The 16,404-nt window shown below is 39.6% G+C and overlaps 1 protein-coding gene across 4 annotated transcripts; it reads right to left on the bottom strand.

Moving 5' to 3' along the window:
• Positions 1–1,895: 1,895 nt before the first annotated feature.
• Positions 1,896–11,765, bottom strand: LOC143806084 (uncharacterized). 4 transcript variants are annotated; one of them, XM_077286020.1, is made up of 9 exons: positions 11,449–11,765; positions 7,618–7,674; positions 7,020–7,091; positions 5,495–5,953; positions 4,985–5,428; positions 4,280–4,336; positions 3,344–3,517; positions 2,804–2,873; positions 1,896–2,263 (listed from the first exon to the last, which is right to left on the bottom strand). In XM_077286020.1, exons 1-8 carry the CDS (start codon positions 11,690–11,692, stop codon positions 2,839–2,841), a joined length of 1,542 nt encoding a protein of 513 aa, XP_077142135.1. In that variant the 5' UTR covers positions 11,693–11,765; the 3' UTR covers positions 1,896–2,263; positions 2,804–2,838. The 4 variants fall into 4 exon arrangements, with proteins under 4 accessions (XP_077142135.1, XP_077142134.1, XP_077142133.1 ...); XM_077286019.1 differs by having other exon boundaries at positions 4,985–5,371; positions 5,429–5,953; positions 11,449–11,763; XM_077286018.1 differs by having other exon boundaries at positions 4,985–5,344; positions 5,396–5,953; positions 11,449–11,762.
• Between the last annotated feature and the right edge of the window lie 4,639 nt (positions 11,766–16,404).

The raw sequence follows: 16,404 nt of genomic DNA, 5'->3' as shown, positions 1-16,404 counted from the left end.
GCAATGTTGAGTGTAGTCATGCCTTGACCTAAATACTCCACAATTTGTTGCTTCTCAGCAGCCGACACATCCTTTTTCTTTCCCATTTTGGCAAAAAATGTAGGCTGCTTAATAATGTGGAACAGCCTTCTTAAGTAGTCTTGCCTTTATTTGGACACACCTGCCAAACTAATGTGCACAGGTATCTGCAATTGCTTTCAGTGATATAAAGAGCCCTGACACACATCACCATCAATGAGTTTAAATGACAAACCAAAAAATTCTAACCTTATCACTCCTAAACTCTTTGTGCATAATAATTTGGAACACACACAGTGTATATATATATATATATATATATATATATATATATATATATATAAAAAAAATTTTTTTTCCAAGCCTCGGATACGTCTGGTTCTTCTGCTTTGAGGGCAAAATGATGGACAAAATCTGCATCGCTCCTGGTTACTGTTTATCACCCGTTGTTAACTTTATTTTTCACCAATAGACTGTATCCCTTTTGGACGATGGAAGAGAGAAAATCTGTTCTTTTTCTGCCTTGTGGAAGAGTCAGACACCCGTGTAACTCTGAGGAAGATCACAACGTGTTGCTGTCCGGCGGCTTTCCCGACAGATGCATAGAAGTACATACTGTCACACCTGGGTCGGCAGAGCCATCTGCCGGTCTGAGAATTGCGTTGTAATCTTATACGGTCGTCAGACTCTTCCCTTACACTGATTGTGAATTATTTTGTCCAGTGCTGCATTTTTAACCAATAGTCCAATGCATTGGGTCATCTCCTTCTGGGTAGGCAAGAGAGACAAAAATGTGCGTCTCCTGCACCGCCTCCCTGTTAGGCCCCTTTCACACATCAGTTCTTTGCCGTCAGTCACAATCCGTTGGCTTGACGGATCCGTCGCAGGTTGTGAAAAACAGATGCGACTGATCTGTCCCCAAAAAACTAGCAGATCTGGCTAATTGGATCAAAGCATGCTCCGTTAGAAAAAAACGTAATCCGGCGCCGGATTCTGTCATTTGACGGATCCTACGCCATAGGCTTCCATTCTAGCAAATAACAGATGGCGACTGATCCGTCACTGTCCGTTTTTTCGACGTACACAAAAAAAGTTACTTTGTCCACCAGACAAACAATTTTCAACGGATGCGGCGAGCTACTGATGAAGCGTGAGGATATCCCTCACTAATTCAAGTCTATGAGAAAAAAACGGATCCGACGGCATCAGTCACCGGATCCTTTTTTTTTTCAAAATTCGACGGATTGCGACTGATGGCAAAAAACTGATGTGTGAAAGGGGCCTTAATCACCTTGTTTGACTGATAGTCAGGGACCTTGGGTTATATGTAAGTGAAGAACAGAGACAAAATCTGCGTCTCTCCAGTCTCACTGCTTTTTCCTGAGTGTGAGGCTTTTTTTTTGCCTTCTGCCCAAGTGTCAGATCTGTAGAGGTGTTCGTTTTGGGTGCCTGCCCCCTATATTATAGTACATTGTGTCTTTATTTACTGTACAAGAAGCAATACAATGGATGGTAAGAAGAACAAGTATATCAATTTTGGAACAAGTCAAGCCAGACGTGTCACTCGAAGCAAGAATCGGCAATCTTGGACTTGACTACTTTGGATACATACGAAGAGAACAATCACCAGAGAAGGACATCATGGTCATCATGGTCATAGAAGGAACATGGCGACTAGGAAGACCAGCAACCTAATGGCTTGATCCCATCAAGATACCAGCGGAGAAGACCCTGATGGACCTATGTAGGCTTGCACAAGATCGCTCTTCCTACAAAGCGTTCATCAAGTCGTCATGGCTCGAGATCGAGTTGAAGGCCGTTAAATGATATTAATAACAAGAAGCAAAGCTCTAAAATCACACGCGAAGACCCCGACATATGACACAAGTAGGTTTTATTGCACATATGAAAAAAAAAAACTATTTCAATGTAATTTTCAGATTTTTTTTTTATCAAACCAAAAAACATCACAAACAAACGCTGTATGGCACAAAACGCCCCCCGGCGGGAGCCGTGTTCAGTGGACTGGAGAAGGAACTGGTAAAGTTATGGAGCTACGAGTGAGAAGTTGTCGGTAATGAGACCACCTATCGTATCACACGGACAAAACCTTACATATGTGAGAGATGCAGGATGGGGCTGAAGGGGGTCGGTACAAAAATAAATATATACAAATTCTGGTTTTACGTATTTATATAAAAAAAATTTGCTCACGGCGGTCAGCGGCAGATAGAGGAGTGAAGTCCTGCAAAGTAAAAGATGTGGTTAGTAAAATCAGAATAATGACGGTTTTCAGGAGTCCGTGCCATTTGGTTGACTTGGTTCTCACTTTTAGTTTAGCCTCCCGATCGTCAACGCTAAATACCCTACATGGACAAAAGTATGTTGCGTCTTAATCACTGGATTCTGGGTTCTCATCCCCTTTCCCCTGATGTATGACATCGGACCCCACTGCTTCTGGATGAGCGTGCAAGTCATCTGAATGTGACGTGAGAAGTAAGCTGCCCCTGGCAATAGCTTATCTTTCCCAAATGCTAAAGGATCGGGCATGTTGGAACCCAACTGTCTGACCCTTCTCTTTCCACAAATCTGCCCCGATATACACTAGCTCATCTGTCTCACGGAAATTGACTGGTTTGGCAGTAATGTGTGTGGAATGTCCTAGTGAACTTCCAATTTTGCTAAATTCCAGAATTGCTCGTTGTGCTTTGTATGTACAAATGTCCATATATTAGTCAAAAAATGATTTATTCAAATTCTTCAGCCATGGACCCCATAGACTTACCTCAGTGACTAATTACACTCTCCATCATGGATTCATCACCCCGACTGCTGAACTTGCTTCTGTATAGAACCTGTAGACGAAGCCACAAGCAATCTCATTACTATGTATCCTCTACCATCACGTCATATGTTTTGTATAGAAACTTCCAAGACTCCTTGTCTAAATGCGTTAATGCAATGTCTGAGCACTAACATCATAATTTAGTAGAATAGGTTGGGTGAAGAAACTGCTCTATATGTTTAGTTGGACATGAGTCCAGAAGGTTTGAAGACCCTCTGCCATCATAGAGAAGCATCTAGCACCTCATTATCGCCTACTACAATCCTGGACTAATGTACTTCATGGTTCATGATTACTTGTGGAGTGAGGGACATGGAGGAAGGCTTAATCATTGGGGAGCATGGAGCATATATAAAGTATTTGCACAGGGGTCGCCGGCAATACATAAGCTATAAATGGGGGTTCACTGGTGCTCTTGACCATGACCTGAAGAACTACTCCGTCCTCCTATTGATCCACCACCACTTGGTCACACTGTACCTTGACTTTGGGATTGTTGGATTTGGGAGAAACTTCCTCCTCCTCCTGCCCCTTGATTTGCTGATCCTCCACCACTAGATCCATGGCTTTGTGAGACCTGTGAAAATTCGCCGCCAGTTCCTCCACTACCACTAGTTCCTCCAGAACCTCCACCATGGTTTGATCCTTGACCAGCTGTAAAGAAATTGAGATGACTAACGATGTAGTAAAAGTATTTCTAGAAGAATAATCCCAATTCGGGCCACACTTCAAAAATTTTAGCTGACATTTTCCACCGCGAGGGGGCTGATCTGTGCACGGCTTCTGACCTACCTATAGGACATATATAAAGCTGCAGCCTCCTACTGGCAGCAACCCATGTAACCAGGACAACAAGAAAGGGGAACCCATGAGTCACTGACGGAATTGGCGTAGGACTAAATCTGTTAACACGGTCTACTAGACTGACTTCTTCATTCGCAATTCCTGGTAAGAATTTGTCAGATGGTGCCCAAGTCAAAGGAGGCAGAGCTTGGTCACAAGCTGCAGATTGGCAAAGGTTTAGATGGGCAGCAGACAGCAAGACATGGAAAAAATGCAAGCTGATTTGATACCAAATGGGAACAAACACCAGTAGTTTCTGGTACTTAAAGGATCATATTTTTTTAGGGATGGGGTAAGAGTATTTTAAAAGTCATAGAGGTGAACTTTAAGGAGTTTGGATCTGGCGCATGCATGACCAGTATGGAATAATATAGGAGAACATCGAAAAGGAATGAGACGCAGGACATCCAGACCTGTAGTATGTGAGTGGAATGATAGAGGAACAGTGATCTGAATGAAAAAAAATTAGATTAAGGCCTTATCCAGCTTAAAAGATTAATTTGAAATGTTTTTTTGGAACTCATCCTAAGAGCATGCAGTCTTAGAAAGTGTGAGCTTCGGTGTGATTCTTACTTTGTCCACTCTTATTACATCCTGGGGACACGGGAACATCTTTTGGGTTTACTCCGGCTAGAAAAAAAAACAAGGTGGAAAATCAGTTAATATAAAATATAAAAACTGCACATTGAGTGGTTTCTACATCTTGTATTCTTTACAATATCTTAAGGAACCACATAGAGAAACGTGACCTGACTGCCGTCCCCACTACAAAAGTTTATCTCCTGATACGAGGCTAGAATCAAAAAAATATGGTCTATACGAGGTCTGTTTTGACTCCTTACATGTGGTTACCTAATCAAGCTTCAATTACCAATAAAACCTCTGATGATCTATGATTTGTGTAGAACTTTAGGAGCTTTTAGTTTTTCGATCTTCTTAGAGATGTTAAAATGTCTGCAACATATCGACTGGTATGGATGCTTTGTATTTTGAGGGACTGGGGAACTCTACTGGAGTCCATATAATGATCCTCATAAAGCCATAAACTCTACTGGGGCCATGAAGTCCATATAATGAGACATCTGCCCCACCAGCTATGACTACTAAGTCCTTCACCAGTGTTAAATCTCTCTTCATTGGGCAAAACAGATCTGAATGTGTTTTACAACGGGTCATTGCAATGAAGACTTTTTAATAAATTGGTGAAAAGTTTTAGATGACAAATATTAGAGTAGGACCCCCCCTCCAAACTATAAATTATTTTATATCTATACTTACGTGGTAGCTTAACAGAGATTGTTGAACTGCCGCTGGATCCGGAGCCAGTGCCAAAAGAGCCTCCAACGCCACCGATACTACCACCATGAATAATCTGTCCAGAACCCACACTTCCTCCGGAAAACGAGCCTCCTCCAGAATGTTGCCCAAATGAGCCTCCACTTCCTCCAGAAAATGAGCCTCCTCCTGAGTTCTGCCCAAACGAGCCTCCTCCAAAATTCTGCCCAAATGAGCCTCCACTTCCTCCAGAAAATGAGCCTCCTCCAGAATTCTGCCCAAATGAGCCACTGCTTCCTCCAGAAAATGAGCCTCCACCAGAACTCTGCCCAAATGAGCCTCCACTTCCTCCAGAGAATGAGCCTCCTCCAGAATTCTGGCTGAATGAGCCTCCACTTCCTCCAGAAAATGAGCCTCCACCACCTCCAGAACTCTGACCAAATGAACCTCCACTTCCTCCAGAGAATGAACCTCCAGAAAACGAGCCTCCACCAGAACTCTGCCCAAATGAACCTCCACTTCCTCCCGAGAATGAGCCTCCTCCAGAACTCTGGCCAAATGAGCCTCCACTACCACCAGAGAAGGAACCTCCTCCAGAACTTTGGCTAAATGACCCTCCAGTTTCCTTAGAGATTGAGCCTCCACTCGAGGAGTGGGAAAATGAACCTCCTCCAGAATTTTGACCAAATGAACCTCCACCAGTTCCTTGAGAATTGATTGAAATTAGGTGAGAAGAACTACCTCCTGTGCCTCCACCTGTTGCAATGAATTGTGAACTTCCTCCTCCAGAATTGCTAAGGACATATGGTACTCCACCACCACCACCGCCACTTGTAAGGATGCCACTACTACTTTCCATGCTGCCTCCTCGTATAACAGTGTTGCTGTATTGTATATCGGCTTCCACGAGCTGGGAGCTGCTTCCGCCACCTGCAGATCCACTCATAGATCCTCCTGAAGATGCAGCTACACCTGCAAAAGCCAACACAAAGGTTAAGTTATCTCCCTTGCTCATCAATTAAATTATTTCTGAAGGCTTTTGATGTTGAGGAACTTTGCACCTTCATGTCTTATATAATACTCGCAATGAGAGCTGCATTCACAATTCAGTTTGTTAGATCAGCTCTATGGGCTTATTTATTTGCACTCCTTGCTGGTTCAGTGTCTGGACAGAGAGTTCTTGAAAATTGGAATCCATTAGAATTTTTTCAGCATCCTCAGAAGAATGATTCTTAAAAGCTTTTTCCAGGCTTACTATATTGATGATGCATCCATAGAATAGATAATCGATAGCAGACCAGTGGAGGTCCAACACATGGAACCCCAACTAATCAGCTGCTTGCAGATCCAGTTTTGGCCATAAATAAACAGTGCTCTGTTCACAATCCTGAAAGCAGCCAATTGGTGGATGTGCCAGGCGTTCGACCTGCAGCGATCTGATATTGATCATCTATTCTATGGATAGGTCATCATTATCTTAATCTTAGAAAACCCCTTTTAATGACTACCCTGAGAGATGACCACAAATAGCTTTCGAGGCTACTAGGACCATTTCTTAAATGTTTCAATACAATATCTGATATTGACATTGTGTAATATCTGTCCTGAAGAAGAGGCCAAAGTAATCTCGAAGGTTTGCTGTTTGTCATAAGCTTCTCAGTTGGTCATTAAAAGGCATCTACAACTAAAGACTATCTGCTTGTATCTTTTCCATCTACCGGCTAATATGGTACAAAGCTTTTTTTTCTTTAAAAAAATTAGCAGAATTGTGAATGCGGCTGTGAAGGTAATCAGCATATAAGCCTTGGTATAACTCAATTACACACAGACACAATGTTATTGACCCATGAATAGCGGAACCATTCCTCATTGCCAGATCCATTTTTGACTCCTTGTATAACTCCTCTCTATACTGTCCATATCACCATGGCTGCCCCAAAATTAATGTCATGGAGATGTTCTCATGTGTTTATAGTAAGAACTGATGTGACTAATGTAGAAAGTGGACTGCTCTACCGGTAATGTCGAGAATACTCACTAGAAGAGCTACCGCCGGAAATCTGGACGTAGCCCGGCGTCCCATCACATACAGGAAATGCGGCAATGGGATCTGCGAAAAATAGCAAGTAAACAATGGTGAAGATGTTATCCTAAAATAATACACTACACTACTAATATAAATCTATACATATATATATTATCCACGTTTATATATCTAGTATTTGTCCATTTCAATCACTCTAATATCCAGGTAAAATGTAGTTATACGGTGATAGCTTTGTGGCCACTCTGCCTGCGATGTTGGTGCTTAGTCTTCTGGGGCTCGTGTAGCCACTTCCCTCTCACTTCCTTCGGACAAAACAGATCTGAAGGAAGTTCTCACTTTTCTGGGTGTCAGTTTTGGTAGAAGAAAGTGAGGGAAGTGGACGCTGATGAGCTGCAGGGCTTGAGTGACATAATGTCATGCAAGCCCCGGGAGACCAGTTGCCGATGTCATAGGAATGGCACAGGCAACGGAGGTGAGTTTAGCTCTTACATGGAGGAAACCTATGTTTAAGAAAGGGTTGTCAGAGTAGTGGACAACTGCTTTATATTTTTCTATTGGACAGTACTTTGCCGTAACACATGTAACTTACCGGTGGGACCTGTTGGTGTGTAGCTTGGGATCCTGCAATACAACTGAGGAGCCGCATCTGCGAAGATAAAAGCCAACATGAAGTAATGCACAATAAACAAAAAAGTAGACAATATTTGGGATTCCTTCAGGTTATGTTGCAAAACATAATTTGTTGATTTTGGCTTCCTGACAGTCTGATGGATGAGTGTTTGTGTGGGCCGCATTCTGTACCCGGTCTAATCGCAATCAATCATCTGCTGCAATAATTCCTCCAAGTTCGTGTACGTTCCTGGTACGTTAATCTAGTTTTGTCTGGATCGTCTAACTCTTTTGGGTCTGAGGTTACGGATAGAGCTGGATAGTTTTGTGTGATTTTCATATTTAGTTTTATACTTTTTTTTTTTTTGTATCTAGAGAAAGTCATAAACCTACAAAAATAAGTTTCTAATTCTTGCCACATTTTTCTTTAATCTTCTTTAGCCACATGTATCTAGGCAAAGTCTTAAACCAACATAAATCATTTGAATTTCTTAGGAAATGTTTTATTAGTACCTTTCTGGAACTTTGCTTTTTAAGATTTTCTTTTTACCTTTTTTTAGGCCACATGTTCCTCAAACATTAGAAAATTGAGAAAAAATGATAACGCTACATAAGTTATGCCAAAGTAAAAAGCAAATAAGAGAAAAAAATGACAGTTTCTAATTTTATAGTTTTTTTTGGAGGGGACAAGGGGACATTTTCATGCTACTTTATTACTATTTGCATTCGTTTTGTCGTTTACGTTTCCCACTGGTTTCTTAGAAATCAGAATTTTAGGAGAACCATAAAGCTGAGTAAATCGTGTAAAGTGAACAACGAATAATAACAAATTCAATCCAAAAAGCAAAATAATGCTAAATGTATTCACTTGTTTCTTTTTATCATTTTTCTACCTATTTTACGTTCCTTTTTTATGCCACATAATTACTATGTGAACTTTGGAAACAATTGGACTGATATATTATGCAATCTTAGACTTTATACCGGCCAATCTGGTATGAAGAAAGTCTTAGGGTGGAAAAGAATATAATAACCAGCGTCTTCCTCCCCCTTTAGCCTCAGGCACTGTGTACATGGAACAATAGGGTGCTGCAATTATATATAAGGACTATCCTACAATATAACCTGTACCTCAATCATCATGCCTGCTGCAACATGTCCTACACACCCTTATACCAAAATTTTGCTGCCAAGGCACATAGTTGGAAACTGCCCTTCGTAGCTCCCAAAACCATGGCATTAATTATTCTGACCATTAATCCCTTTCCGAAATGGGGCGTAACAGTACGCAGATGTTGGACTCCCTCCCTTTGATGTGGGCTCCAACGGTGAGCCCACATCTTTCCCAGCACACGTCAGCTGTTTTGAACAGCTGACATGTGCCTTTAACAGCCGCGGGTGTAATCGCGATCCACCTGTAGCTGTTAACTAGTTAAATGCCGCTGTCAATCTGTGACAGCTGCATTTAACACGAGCGTCCAGCAAGTGTGCCGGGAATCTCGCCCATCGATGACCCCATCACGTGATCGCGGGTCACCGATAGGTTGGCATGACAACCAGAGGTCTCCAGCAGACCTCTTTGGTTGTCACTGCTGGATTGCTATGAACGCCCCTCCGGTGGTCGGCGCTCATAGTGAGTGAGCATTTCTGCTACATACATGCGATCTGATCATCTCCTGTATATAGCAGATCCGATTGGGTTATGGCAGCTTCTAGTCTCCCATGGAGGCTATTGAAGCATGCCAAAAGTAAAAAAAAAAGTTTTTAAAAAATATTCAAGAAATATAAAAGTTCAAATCACCCCCCTTTCACCCCATTCGAAATAAAACAATGAAAAAAAATCAAACATATTTTGTATCGCCGCGTTCAGAATCGCCCGATCTATCAATAAAAAAAAATTAACCCGATCGCTAAACAGTGTAACAAGAAAAAAAGTCAAAATGTCAGAATTACCGTACTTTTTTTGGTTGCCAAAGGGGGACTTTGACTTACCAAAAAGTCAAATGTGTCCACTTAAGTCTATTCACTAGTAATGGAGTGAGTAATTTCACCAATTTACTCTCTTTGGTCATTTTTAGATTCCTTAATTTAAGCCGGGGCGAATCGAAGCTTGGGTTCAAGAATGTCATCGTTACTCAACTACAAAACTTTTAAAATCTCAAAGCAAAATTGATTTTTTGCAATTCAACTTTATCACCCCCAAATACCAGTACATGTGCTGTGCAAAAATATGCACTGGGGCTCATCACATAGCTGAAACCACAGACCAACACCAACAACTCAGCACCATGGACAGAGAATCAGGTAACGTTAGGGACAGTCCCTAATATCTATAGAAAAATTGTTCTTCTTATTATGGACCTTTAGAACTAATATGCACTATTGGCATTTCTGTATTTGGTAAAATGTGCAGATGGGAGCACAAAAATATATGTAGACCAGATGTATGCAATATCCAATTAAGTGTCCAATTTTTAGAAAAAAAAATAAAAGCAGTTAAAAATTAAATATATAACCATATCAAATCCAGTGAACAATTTATAAAAAAAGTATAAAAGAGCAATAAAATATATAACGATATCAAATTCAGTGACCAATTTATAAAAAAAAAAAGTAAAAAAGAGCAATAAAATATATATAAAACAATATCAAATTCAGCAACCAATTTATAAAAAAAGTATAAAAGAGCAATAAAATATATATATTAAACAATATCACATTCAGTGACCAATTTATAAAAAAGAGAAATAAAATATATATAAAAAATGTAAAATTTAGAATATTAGTTATAAAATGTAAAAAAACATTTATACATTATAAAAATGTAGTGTCCAAGTTAATGAAAAAGTATATTAAAGAGCATTAAATAAATAAACACTTTTATATAACAATTCAGCAATTAATGTATAGAAAAGCGAATATAAAAGAGCAATAAAAGATTAAAAAAGTTATATAACAAATCCGTTTTCAATCTATAGAAATAAAGTGTATAAAAGAGCAATACAAATATATAAAAACACTAATATAACAATTCAGCATCCAATTTATAATTTTTTTTTACAAAAGCAATAATATATAAAAACCACTTATATAATAATTCAGCATCGATTTGATGAAATAGTATATAAAAGGTGCAATATACAAAAAGCAAGTTTATGTAATATACCGTAACAATTGTGTCCCAATTTATTTTAAAAAGTATATAAAAAATTCATATAACAATTCAGCATACAAGTTCTAAAAAAAAATGTAAAAGAGCAATAATGTATATATAAAAAACACTTTTCTACAATACCAAAAAAATCAGTACTCAATTTATGAAAAAATATAGAAGTATTGTGCTTGGAAATAAGGAAATAAGATAAAAAAGTATTTTATATAAATTAATTCTATTCATTAATATATAAAATAATTTTTCACTCTATTCCTGCAATAGAATATATAGAATACAGTATATAATAGTACATTTGGGAAAACAGTTGACACGCATTAGTTTTCAGTTAGTAAACAATATAAAAACCATATACCGAAGAACAGGTTCAAAAAGATAAAAAAAAATTAAAAAAAAATCTTAACAAAAAATTGAAATAATTATATAACGTAAAAATAATAAAAATACAAGAAGATCTTAAGTAAGAAAGATGTAAAAAAAGATTGTTCTGCATGCAAAATAATTATTGTAAAAAAAATGGGGAAAATGAATGATGTAAAAATGGTATACTGTGAAAATAATAGATGCAGAACTGAGGAATGCCAGTGGATTTCTTCTATATTTCTTAGACATTAATGTCCCGCCGTTTGTCGTACTTACTGCAGACACTTAGCACAACGGTGCAGCACAGCAGGGCCCTAATTGGACCAGACCTGCTCATCCTGACGGCTGGATGTTCCCTTTTTTTTTGGAGCACGGGATCCCTTCCCCATTGAGTCAGTGTCATATATAGAGCCGGCTCAGTAGGAGGAGATGTTACATCTTTTTGGCTTGTATCCTGGGCTGAGCCTGACAAAGCATGCCTCACGAGGGTGTGAGAGGCGCTCACGGAGCTGACACCCATGGGTGCGGCTGTTTATGGCTCTGCTTTTATTCACATCCCAAAACAACAGGCAACCTAGCAGTTATAGGGTGAATCACTCCTGATGCTACTTTCTCTCCCTCCTTGTCCTCATCCTGCAGTTTTTACGTCCGTGCCTGTGTCATTCTGCGTACAACTGTCTCGCCTTTTTCCCTCCATCAATCTTCATTATCATCAACAATCTCACGGTTTCAATCGTATTATCCAGTTTCGATCAATTTTTTGTTGCATTTTTTTTTTATATCAAATCTTTATCTTCTATTTTGTTTTACGTCTTTGCATATTATTCTTCCATTTTAGTTTTGCATTTCTTTCAATCCAATTTTGTATTCTATTATTTCACAGTTTTTTTTTCTTTTCTTGTTTTTAGGATGTGTTGTTTTCTTTCTTAGTGTAACTTTTTTTTACTTTTTTTATCAAATCCTTTCTAAGTTCTTTTACGTCTTCGTATTATTCTTTGTTAGTTTTGCATTTCTTTAAATCCAATTTTGTATTCTATTATTTCACTGTTTTTTTCTTTTGTTGTTTTTAGGTGTGTTGTTTTTTTTCTTCTTAATATAACTTTTTTTTTTTAATTTTTCATATTTTGTGGGATATAATCAATTATTTTAATTTCTCTGCTTATTTTAATTCAGCTCAAAGACTCATTCATCATATTAGGTAATATTTCTATTTTTTTTTCTTATTTGACTTGTATAATGTCTGATTGTTTTTTCTTAATATTTATTTTTCACATTCTCTCTCTGTCTTCCTAATTAAGAAACAAAATAAGCTTGATATGGACACACTAAATGGTTTACTTTAATTACTGGACGAGTGAACATTTCATTACTAATAGTATCTATATTATTTTTTTCAGTGTTTTTGCTATTTTTACGCTAAAAAATTCTACTTTGTATGTTTTTTTAGTCTTTATGTTACATTTTACTTTTTTTAACCATCCTTTGTAATTGATACAAATTTTTGTTGGCATTAGTGATGAGCGAGTAGGCTTGTTACTCCAGTTTTCCGACCATGCTCGGGTGGTCTCCTAGTATTTTGGGCGTTCTCGGAGATTATGTTTGAGTCGCTGCAGCTGCATGACTTGCGGCTGCTAGACAGCCTGAATACATGTGGGGATTCCCTAACAATCAGGAAATCCCTGCATGTATTCAGGCTTTCTAGCAGCCTCAAATCATGCAGCTGCGGGGACACAAACATAATCTACGAGCACGCCCAAAATGCTCAGCTGAGGACACCCGAGCATGCTCGGAAAACCCGAGTAACGAGCACACTCGCTCATCACTATTTGGTATACTTGACTATGTCTTTGTTGGTAAAACAGATATTTAAGTTCCGACCCTGGAAACACCCATTACAAACATTCCACCTTTTTTAAGAGTGGGGCTTTGCCATATTTGCGAGAATTGTTGTAGAAATTTTTGCAACTAATATTACATGTGTAAATACATCTTCAAGGTTATGAATCAGTAGAACCAACAAATATCTCTTCCAACCCCCCCTTAAGACATGCATACAATGGGGAGAGGGATGTTACCCACTCCTAGAAACTTTTGACATACGCTTATCTCATGAGTGAACCAAGTGATCGGGTGTTGAAATTTGACATCCATTTTTCCCTTAATATTTCTGTGATGGAGGGAAAAGAAGATGACAGGTTTGGTTGGTTGATTTGTCTTTAAATGTTTTGTCTCAGTGTCCACTGATCACCTCCAATATAAGTCTTGTGCCATTTTATGCCGAAAGCAATTTGGGGCCAAAAAGTCTGTGGGATTACAGTCTTCCGGTCCAGATGATGGTCACAGGAGGAAATTTCACTCCAACACAGCTGGTGTCAACTAGTGTTATCTTCAGGCACCACAAAGTAAGTACATCAACAGCACAAAATAAATCCTTGGGCGTCCAGCCACTTAATAAAGTCACTCATCTCTTTCATCTCAATACCACCGCACGTTGTCCATACGATTCCTTATGGTGAGGAGGACTCCCTTGGCACAGTCTCTCTTTTTTTTTTTTTTTTTCTTTTACAAGGCTCATTACACAGTCTAAACCTGGATGGCAGGGTGGATGTAATGTGTGTGCAGCCTTGGGAGAGGTTGCCCAATTAATTGATGCCATACAAATCACACTACATGTGTAGTTCAATTCCACGTGAAGCTACTCCTCCGATGCCACAAGAGGGAAGGAGCACTCCCCATCCTCGGCAACCTGACTGGGCTCAGTTCTTGCCTTTACAACTGCCAGTATTTTTCTTTCTAGCTGATCTAGGACTTAAACTCAGGACCTGTAATGTGGAGGACAGAAACTCTAACAGTGAGCCACAGGCTGCACTGTGGGATATGACAATAACAATTTCTGCCTAAAGATCTAAATGGTATTCTTTTTTTTTATAGATATATTGGTATATACATTTCTATCTATATACCAGTACATTACAGGTAAAGAAAAAACATTCTGTTAAATGAATTACCGGTATCCGGGACTTTGTTTTATTTTTTTTCCCTGTGAGGCTAAGAAATCACAGGTAGGTTGTTGCTGAGCTGATCTCCAAGCTCAGGCGGCAATTCTCCTGCTTTCTTTGACATCATGTTAACAGAGCAGTTATCCCTCTTCCACTGTGCTCTGTTGATGGGACGTCACATTGATTGACAGCTGGCTCTCCGCAGTTAGGTAGCAGGGACCTGGCTGTCAATCAGCCAGACATCGACAGAGCAGAATGGAACATCACACTAAGGAGGAGAATCATCGGCAGGAGAGGTCCTTGACTGCTCTGAGCCATGAGAACCTCAAACAGGTAGTTATCCTCGAAGGGAGAAAAAAACAAAAGTCACGGATAACTCCTTTTAAAGTTACAAAAAAATAATGGTGCAAAAAATAATTATGTTTCTGAGCCACGTTAATGTAGAATTAACAAAACAAAGTACAATGAGCAAAAGGGTTCTACTGTCACCAGACTAACGTGTGAGATTTTTATCTGTAGGGTAACAGGGATTGGAAGGTTTATGAGACTAATGTCCTGAATATGCAGCGTGTTGTGTTGAAAAAGATGTTCCTGAATATGAAAGATGGGAACAACTCTGCATTCCTGTTGGCAGAAATCACTTATGTCATCTCCTGGCTGTCAATCAGCCTAAATGATGAATCAATCAAAATATGCCCTGAAATACGCGACGGTTTCTTCTATGATGTTCTCAGTAATTAAATCATTTGGGATAAACATTCTAGAGCCGTTACTGATGTCCTATGAGGTTGGTCATACTGCTCGGCCGGGTGATTCAGACATGGTGGCCGGTTATACTCATGTACCACACATACAGTAGGGGATGAGTGTCCGTAGACATTATAAGAATATTAGACATTATTAGAATGAGTTGTGCAATTCATAAAGTCTCACGTATGTTCATTGCTTCTCTTTTATTGCTTTTCATTTATAAACGCCCACTTATAAAATATTCTAAAAATAGTGTGAGGAAATTACAGTCATGACGAATGGTAAAATATCCTGTAGGTAATTAGCCCGGTGACTAAGGAGATACGGGCCGTGGTGGACAATAGTCATCCTGGGTCTCCGAGCTCAAAATCATGGATCTATCTTCATACCGAGCTATGAGAGAGAATCATACTGAGTTACAGAAGATGAGAAATCTAATTATGTGTTACAAATGGGAAAAAGACAAAAGCTGATGGAGATCCTGAGATGATGCTGCTCAAAGAAACTTAGAATCACAGCACAAATATCAAACTTTTCAGATCAGGATGCAGAAGCGATTGTGATCAGTGTCACCTTCAAAGGGGAAAATATGACAACAGGTGCAGTGGAGAGGAGGAACAGCAAGATGCCCTCCAAAAAGAGAATGGTTTAGATTTTGGCCAAACATTGTAATATTTTGTGACCGGTTCTTCTCTAGTTTTGCATTTTGCTTGTGAGCACTTGCAGCTTGCAGTCCTGTCCAGCTCATCCAGGATGGTGTATCCATACGTGCCACACACAGGAAGGTTTGCTGTGTTTCCCAGGACAGTCTTGAGAGCATGGAACAAATACCAGGACATGAGGAGAGCCAGCAGAGCTGTAGAAGGTCATCAACCCAAACTCAGGACCAGTATCTGCTCCTGTGTGTGAGGAGGACCACTGCCAGAGCTGTACAACATGCCCTCTAAAGGCTAGTGGCGTGTGTGATGAAACTGTCAGAAACACAAGCCTTGAGGGCCAAATGTCGTGAAGTGGGACCTGGGCTCACACCCAGCAACAGGCAGCTCAACTGTCAATCACCAGAGAATACAATATTCAGTGGGGCATCACGTTGAAATGTTGGATCCTTGTGATATTTTAGGGCTAGTCCTCTCACCCTAAAGTGAGAAAGTTGGTTCTCAAAACTCACCAACTTGGCTACAACATCAGCTTTTTCCCACAAATGGTGTATAATGCAGATAAATCATTACATGGCACCACCAGGACTGTGGAGTCTGAGCCCATTTTGGTGGAGTCAGAGTCGGTGTCATGGAAATTGAGGAGTTGGAGTCGAAGTTGGAGGTTTGGCTTATCGACTCCACAGCCCTGCTCACCACCTCTACTGTAGATAGGAAACTGCTCACAGGAGATTGCTGGTGGCCATCTTCACCCTTCTGCCCATCAGGTGTGTGCTTCTCAGGCTCATACAGCAGTTTTCTTATTTACTGCCTGTGCTCCGTTCCGC

Source organism: Ranitomeya variabilis, chromosome 2, assembly GCF_051348905.1.
Source record: "Ranitomeya variabilis isolate aRanVar5 chromosome 2, aRanVar5.hap1, whole genome shotgun sequence".
NCBI classification, from domain to species: Eukaryota; Metazoa; Chordata; class Amphibia; order Anura; family Dendrobatidae; genus Ranitomeya; species Ranitomeya variabilis.
The sequence above is the reverse complement of the archived record's forward strand: the minus strand, read 5'-3'. Positions and strand labels throughout refer to the sequence as shown.

Bases quoted from the DNA above. Each gene is read 5' to 3' on its own strand.
- LOC143806084 (XM_077286017.1), bottom strand. From the start codon at position 11,692: ATGGGTGTCAGCTCCGTGAGCGCCTCTCACACCCTCGTGAGGCATGCT. The intron at 7,675-11,448 runs GTAAGTACGACA...TTATCTTCGCAG, and splicing joins CGTTGTGCTAAGTGTCTGCA to ATGCGGCTCCTCAGTTGTAT. The intron at 3,518-4,279 runs GTAAGAATCACA...ATTTCTTTACAG, and splicing joins ATGTAATAAGAGTGGACAAA to CTGGTCAAGGATCAAACCAT.